This window comes from Branchiostoma belcheri, unplaced genomic scaffold (genome assembly GCF_001625305.1).
Source record: "Branchiostoma belcheri isolate BF01 breed outbred unplaced genomic scaffold, Haploidv18h27 scaffold113, whole genome shotgun sequence".
In the NCBI taxonomy this organism is placed as follows: Eukaryota; Metazoa; Chordata; class Leptocardii; order Amphioxiformes; family Branchiostomatidae; genus Branchiostoma; species Branchiostoma belcheri.
Window position 1 is genome coordinate 531,916 of NW_017802525.1, and position 7,867 is coordinate 539,782.

General features: G+C 38.7%; 1 protein-coding gene across 1 annotated transcript in view; it reads left to right on the forward strand.

Moving 5' to 3' along the window:
* The window catches only part of LOC109462144 (E3 ubiquitin-protein ligase TRIM71-like), a 6,522-nt gene extending 4,206 nt beyond the window's left edge, over positions 1-2,316 (forward strand). Inside the window, exon 2 of the mRNA XM_019758638.1 lies at positions 2,076-2,316. Coding sequence (XP_019614197.1) covers positions 2,076-2,316 — 241 coding nt within the window. The remainder of the gene's footprint in view (positions 1-2,075) is intronic.
* Positions 2,317-7,867: the final 5,551 nt, after the last annotated feature.

Here is a 7,867-nt window from a genome sequence, read left to right on the forward strand (position 1 = left end):
CTTAAGGTTGCTCATTTGTCAGAATTTTATCTACTGTATTATTCATTTTATCATAAGACAACATTTGTGTTATGAAAGTTAATTTCCAAGAAGACCCTGTAATGCCATGCTGATTTGATTATATGGATGACATCCTCTGGGAACCCCAAAACTGATGTGCGCGTGTGAATAGAAAAGAGTTTGGCAAAAAAAAAGTTGCTTTCATTATGGACATGAAGGTAACGAACAAATGACCCTTCAAATTCCTTTCTTTATTATTTTTTTTTGTTTTGATTTTGGTCATTCTAGGACATTGGCATTGTTTTTGTTTTGCAACTTATGATATATTTTTGCTCATTCTGCAACTGTTTTGTACGATTTGCAGTATGGCTGAAAACTTTTTTTGGGGGGAAACGTTTTTTTTTTTTAATTTCTTCGCGCAGGTATGTCATCCATATCAACATGCCCTAAATACAGAACAAAATGTGTATGGGAGTATTTTGCATTCAGTGTGGTGGAATAAAATGCTTATTGTCCAATATGTTTTGTTTCAGTTGAACTTCTTGTTTCAAAGTTATCAAAAGATTCTGACTTTTTTTAGTTCTTGTTTAGTAAGGCCATGTTGATTTGATTATATGGATGACATCCTCCGGGAGCCCCAAAACTGATGCGCGCGTGCGAATAAAAAAAAAGTTTTGCAAAAAAAAGTTGTTTTCATTATGAAATCTACGTGGTCATGAGGGGTTGAACAAATTGGACAGAATATGGTTTAGCGAATAATCTAATCTTCAAGTTCATTTCCTTACAATTTCGTCTTTTTTCGTTTGATTTTGGCATTCTACAACATTGGTATAGTTTTTACTTATTTTTTTGTAACTTACGGTATATTTTTGCTCATTTTGCTCAACTGTTTTGTACGATTTACAGTATGGTTGAAAACTTTTTTTTTTTTGGAAACGGCCGAAAATTCATGCGCGCGCGGATGTCATCCATATAATCAAATCAACATGCCCTAAATACAGAACAAAATGTGTATGGGAGTATGTTGCATTCAGTGTGGTGGAATAAAAATGCTTATTGTCCAATATGTTTTGTTTCAGTTGAACTTCTTGCTTCAGTTTCAGTTTATTTAAAAATGGACTGGCATGTCACACAATCATATGGTACATGAAATATGTCGAATTTTCACAAACACTGCACGTATCATGGACTATCCAATAAGTTAAAATGAGATATACTATTAAAATCTGGTCATTGATCACCAATTTACAGAATACATATAATACAATCGTAATAATTAAAAGAGCCATATTTACAGACTATTTATATAAAATCAATATACTACTATGTAGAATGCTTCAAGTTATCAAAAGATTCAAACTTTTTTTAGTTCTAGTTGTAAAGTATAGCTTCATTCATGTAACCAAGGTCACCAGACAACAGTCACCATAGTCCCTGTATTGGTCTTGTTTTGGATGCTAATTCTAATTTTTTGCAAAATTTATCTCTTCATTTTCCTATTTCAACTTCCCAAATTTCATTAGTCCAGTGACTTTTCTCCATTAAGTAAATTTAAGGTTTTTATAAATACCAAATGCCATAAATGACAGTGCTGAAAAGGAATTTCAATACAAGGAAGATATGTTGAACTTGAAACCAAAGAAGGCCTCCCAAAAGCTTGAAAAATCTTTATAAGCCAAAAAGGTTTTATAAATTTTAAAGGACACACCAAGTTAATTTGTTGGTTCTCACATCTTTTTCAGAAAAACACAAAAAATTGCTCTGTACAGCAAAGAGGGCATTCGCCTTTCCAAGATTCAAGTATATTAGGGGTACAAATGGATCCATATGATTACCTGGCACGAGCTTTCTGACAGAATCATACTGTTATTCGGACAGAACAAAGAGCGAGAGATTATGTGGTTAAGTCCTACTTACTCACCGACACCAACATGTAACATGACCAGGTTGTCAGCAGCAGGGTCATATAAACAATTCAAGTTTCTAACCGTAGACACGAAAGGGAACATCTATGTCACAGATGGGACTGACTCTCGTATTCTAAAGTATGACAAGAACGGAGTCTACCTGTCCAGTTTTGGCAGCAAAGGTACTGGAGCAGGGAATCTTTACAATCCCTCAGGAATCTGTGTGGACAGTTTGGGGCGTGTGATCGTGGCTGATACTGGGAACAGCCGGGTGGAGATGTTCACAGCTGAGGGAGAGCACATCCGCACCATAGCTTATATTAATCAACCCACACATGTTGCTACAGGTGGGGAGGGGCAGCTTGTGCTCACTCACGGGAAGTTTGTAACCATCTTGCCCAAATATTAGGGACACTCCAATTTATTAATATTGCAGCTGTGGTCCTCAGACATTCTTGAGGGCCTGCATGGGGGGTATAGTGGTAACGAATTACGCAAAGTCTTTGCGGCCGATGACGAATTATGTTAAATTCTCAAAGCTGTTTAGGACTTTACGCATACCTGCTAATGCAACATCACGAATTACATTGATTTGTGGGGTGACTAATTTAGATTACGAAGACTAAAAATTTCAGTAAAATAGCCTGATTTGCACCTTACGAAAAAGGGCATGCAGGTCCAAATTCTCAAGTACAAATGCAGCAGGAGGACAAGATAAACAGCTGAGGCTGGAAGGAAAAGTTGCGTCTGAATCAGAAATGATTTTGAATGAGAAATACAGAAAAGAAGAAGATAAAAAAACACTCACTACCTTAAGAAGCTGGAACACGTCTCCCAAGCATGAAAGTCACCCAAACCTGTAACTCCATCCTGTCCACTGACGGCCGCCATCTTAGATTCAGAACACCCACCAGACAGAGTTGCACCCTGGGTACTGCCTGCTCCTGTCACCACCTGTTGTCAGAGAAGGTTTTGTACGTTTAATCATCATCATCATCATAGTGACCTTCTAGGTTGGGAGCATCAAGAAGGGTGACTGTTTACTCTACATCTATAAAGTGGCACTGGACATGTGTCTACTTCGGGAGTTCGAATCCCAGCTGTTGTCGCTCACTCAACATGCACACGACTGAAAAGAGATGCAGGTGTTAGGATGGAATTTTAAGCCGTGCTCCACTCTTTATTGTGCTGTGGTCCAAAAGAGCTACGAGAATTTCCCTGGTACAATGTCCCTGGTACAATGAGCCTGTAAATACTGTACAAACATTGTAGCATCTGTCTTCTCTGTCACGAACAGTGGAAGAATATTTAGTTTTTACTAGATCAAGATGATCACGTTGCATTTTTTGTGGCCTATCACTGTTCATGGTCACTTTCATTGAAAGAGCTAACTGTAATTTCCCCGGTACAATGAACCTGTACATACTGTACATAGCATCTGTCTTCTCTGTCATGACCAGTGGAAGAATTAGTTTTCACTCGATCAAGATGATGATTTTGTATTTGTAGTGGCCTATCAGGCCATGAACAGGCAAGTACACATAATTTATGCTACATAACTACAGACATGCTTGTGAGCCATAAATTAGCCATAGATTTGGAGTTCAGCACCAAGGACAGGGGAGAGAGTGACTGTCAGAGAAGCCCAGGGACAGATGTGGTTGCTTATGTGTGGATGGTGTTCAGCACCAAGGACAGGGGAGAGAGTGACTGTCAGAGAAGCCCAGGGACAGGTGTGGTTGCTTATGTGTGGATGGTGTTAAGCACCAAGGACAGGGGAGAGAGTGACTGTCAGAGAAGCCCAGGGACAGGTGTGGTTGCTTATGTGTGGATGGTGTTCAGCACCAAGGACAGGGGAGAGAGTGACTGTCAGAGAAGCCCAGGGACAGGTGTGGTTGCTTATGTGTTGATGTTGTTCAGCACCAAGGACGGGAGAGAGTGACAGTAAGAGAAGCCCAGGGACAGGTGTGTTTGCTTATGTGTGGATGGTGTTCAGCACCAAGGACAGGGGAGAGAGTGACTGTCATAGAAGCCCAGGGACAGGTGTGGTTGCTTATGTGTGGATGGTGTTCAGCACCAAGGACAGGGGAGAGAGTGACAGTCAGAGAAGCACAGGGACAGGTGTGGTTGCTTATGTGTGGATGGTGTTCAGCACCAAGGACAGGGGAGAGAGTGACTGTCATAGAAGCCCAGGGACAGGTGTGGTTGCTTATGTGTGGATGGTGAATCACTTAATACCCTAGTGAATATTATAATTATGCTTTTGTATTTAATTTTACTATTAATTCATTTTGCAATATGGTGTCTGCATTAACAAGTTTTCAAAGAAATGATTAATAATCAAATTGAGCCATTTTTACATTTTTAAACACCTCCAGTTGGCAAACAGCTATTGGACCAGGGTAAGGCCTTGAATGGTTACAGACAGTGCTTAATATGATGAATAAAGATGATGTTAAAAGTTACGTCACACCATCAGAGTTTTCAAAGAAATGATTAATAATCAAATTGAGCCTTTTTTACATTGTAAAATCAGCTCAGTGAGTTGGTGAACAGCTATTGGACCAGGGAATATCCTTGAATGGTGACAGACATTGCTTATGATGAATAAAGAGGATGTTAAAACTACGTCAAACATCAGCAGTTCTTAATCTACTTATTAGTCTACCACACCTCACCCAGAGCTGACTGGACATATTTGTCCTGAGTGTAGAATTTGTCAGTAACTCTCAGAGACTGAGCCGGACCCTGTCCTGTTAAAGCCAGCTGGTTACTGACAAAAAAGGCACTGAAGAACTCATCACTGGTAAGTGCTGACAAATACAGATACAGCACAGGGTATTCCGTATCGCCTGAGGTACCAGCCAGACTGATGCGGTATTTTATTTATGTCCTACCCATCCAAGAAAACATACCTTTCAATGTGAAATTTGGTGTCCACAAACTGAATAATGCAATGAAATCAATTATTCCAACGTTCAAATCCTGTATTCGGATTTTCGAAAGTGGTGCACGCAGTTAGGGCGAAATGTGTCTAAATTATTCTATGGAAGTCAAAACCGTACCGTAAAATACGCCTGGTCTGGAACACTGTTGCATTAGAATTTTGCCTATTGCAGAGGATGTCTTTTCCGACATAACATTTGGAAAGTACAGACGACATGTTAACCTTATATATGCAAATACGACCTTATATGAGACGTTCTGCCGAAGTGCTACATTACAGGTTTTGCGCAGGTGCAGTACGTTCTGCCAACGTGCTAGAAAATGCTTATGATTATAAATGTCATCTGATTTACACTTATAATTCTGGTTCACATAATCACATGTACACAGAGCAATTTTTTCCTCATAAGGCCTAGTAAAAAAAAGTGTTTTCTGCTTCCCGACCGACCCTAGAAAAAACTGCCTACCCTAGGGCCTAGGGTTTTTTTGGGTGGACCCTTCAAGGGACATAAATTTTTCAAGCTGTTTGACCATTTCTAGCTCCATGATCTGACATCCAGGTGATGAAGCATTGTACAAGCGGTTTTCCAACATTGACATTGAAAATATAAGTGTCCTCATGCAAGATTTACTTTAAACTGTATTGTGTAAGTTGGATCACCAGGCATTGCTATTAAAATAAGAAAGAAAAAGAAAAAAAAAGAATAATCCCTACCTATCGACCCTAATTTTTCTAGGACTGAAACAGCTAGGAAAAACTTTTTTTCTAGGCCTAAGGTCTCCAAATTATTAGAATACAGAGTTTAATTCAGCTGTATGTATCCACTCAGCAATCTGTGCAGTCATCTGAAGAAAATTGTGTACTGTACACAATAGTGCCTACTTTGTCCTTGAAATACCACCTGCATATGCAGATTAGTACAGGTAAGATCACCGTGGTAAGATTGCAGCTGTGCAGGTGTTTCTGATGTCTACCTGCACCTAACCTGCAAGTTAGTGCAGGTAAAATTGGGGCTGTGTAGGTATTTCTGATGTCTACCCGCATCTACATTTGTAACTTGAACCAGTCCATGTAGCTGTATGTGGATTTTCGATATAACTGCATTGACTGTTACCACCTCTGAAGTATTACAGAAATAATGGCAATGTTTTTGTAACAGTTTTTAGTATGAGGTATACTTCCTACATTCTGAGTGGTAGAGATAAAATGTGTTAGAGATAAAATTTTCATTGCAGGCAGTTGTTGAAATACTTTTTTTCAATATTCTGCAATATTACAGAATGTCACAGTATTGTTCTGCAATTTGAAATACTTTCTGCAAATATACAACCGACTCAATCTCATTCAAAATTCCATCTTGGAAATCATCAATTTTACATGAAATTTAAAAACACAACGCATAACTAGTATATCATTAAGTCAGTAGTAAGCACAAAAGCTTATAACAATACTAGAAAGGCCGACATTTTGCTTGGGAGCAAATACAGCATATTTCAGTCCATCTCCCTCCCACACAAAAGTGGACTATTCTGTAATGATCTTAGGCACATAAAATTGAATGTGTGGGTCATTGCGCACGACTTACGTGCAACGTGACCCCAGGTAACCCGCAATGTTCGATGTGTTCCATGGCCAACGGCAGATGGAACGGGCCATTCTTTAGATCGAACGTGGAACGGGAATAGCACTTTTGGCCCTTTTTTGGCAGATAATAGCCATTAAAGTCCCCCAAATGAGTCATTTGGAAGTGGCGTATGCCAAGTATGTGACTGCTATTCTGTAGACACACGTTCAAGGTACCCTTATACCGAATTTCAGATAGTTTGGTTGTAATACCAGGGCTCAGGATCCAAAAATCTATTTTTGTCGAAAAATGCCCCCAAAAACCTTCATAAAAATTTTTCAAAGGCATATATAAAAAAAAATGAAAGAAAAAAAACGCCTGGGGGTATTGGCCCACTCTAACTCCATGACAAATTTCAAGTCATTAGGCTAAGAAATGACAGAATTGAATCCATTTATATGAAATGGCAGGAGGAGGAGAAGAAACATGAGAGAACACAATATATTTCATCCATACCATGTGGTATGGACTGAAATATAATTATACAGACACAAAAATTTTGATCCTGATTTCCTATGATATCCTGATTTTTTCAGTCTGCAAAATTGCAAAATGCAGACTGCAGATGGGTATTGCTAACACTGGCAGGTATCCGGAATTAGGTATATTTTGAGCCATGAATAGTCAAACAGTTGCTGTCCTTGGTGCTGATATCATAGTACATGTAGCTCCAGACTTTTCCTTTATGCTTGTGTTTGCTTTGCTTTTGACTGGCACAGTGTTTTTCGCCTCAAACTGTTTTACATGGACTACATGCAGAAGACACAAAAAAAAAACGGGTGATGCAGGTGGAATTTTATTGGGCAAGTAATTGGGGTGACATCAGTTCAAGGGATACTAGAAACAAACACCTCCTGACTGGGATAAGAAAAAAGACAAAAAGATACCAGAATAGTCCAATACCATTCATGACCGGCCTCCTGAACAATCAGACTCAATAACAGATCTCTGATATAACTTTTATTGCTAAGCTCGACGTAAACGACATTTACCTTTACTGTAGAATGTGCATATTTAGTTTCTGACTTATATATATATATATATATGTGTGTGTGTGTGTGTGTGTGTGTGTTAAGAATTCTGACGTATCCGTCTTGCAACCTACCTGTTAGGTAGTGTTTATTGCATTTTAATATTGTTAAATAGGAAACATAGGATGATTTTAGCCTGTTTTTAAATGTAAAAAGTACGCAATTCAGCCCATGGCTGCAATGTACTTTTCCTGATCAAAATGATTGAATAAACCATTCATTCATTCATTCATTCATTTTTACCTCAAATTACAGGAAAATATATCCATTGCTAGATGTAGTATTAGCAGTGCACACTCAGTGTGTCAACAAGCATTTTCTCATTAATAAACAGTTCCCAGAAGCATTTGACTACAAG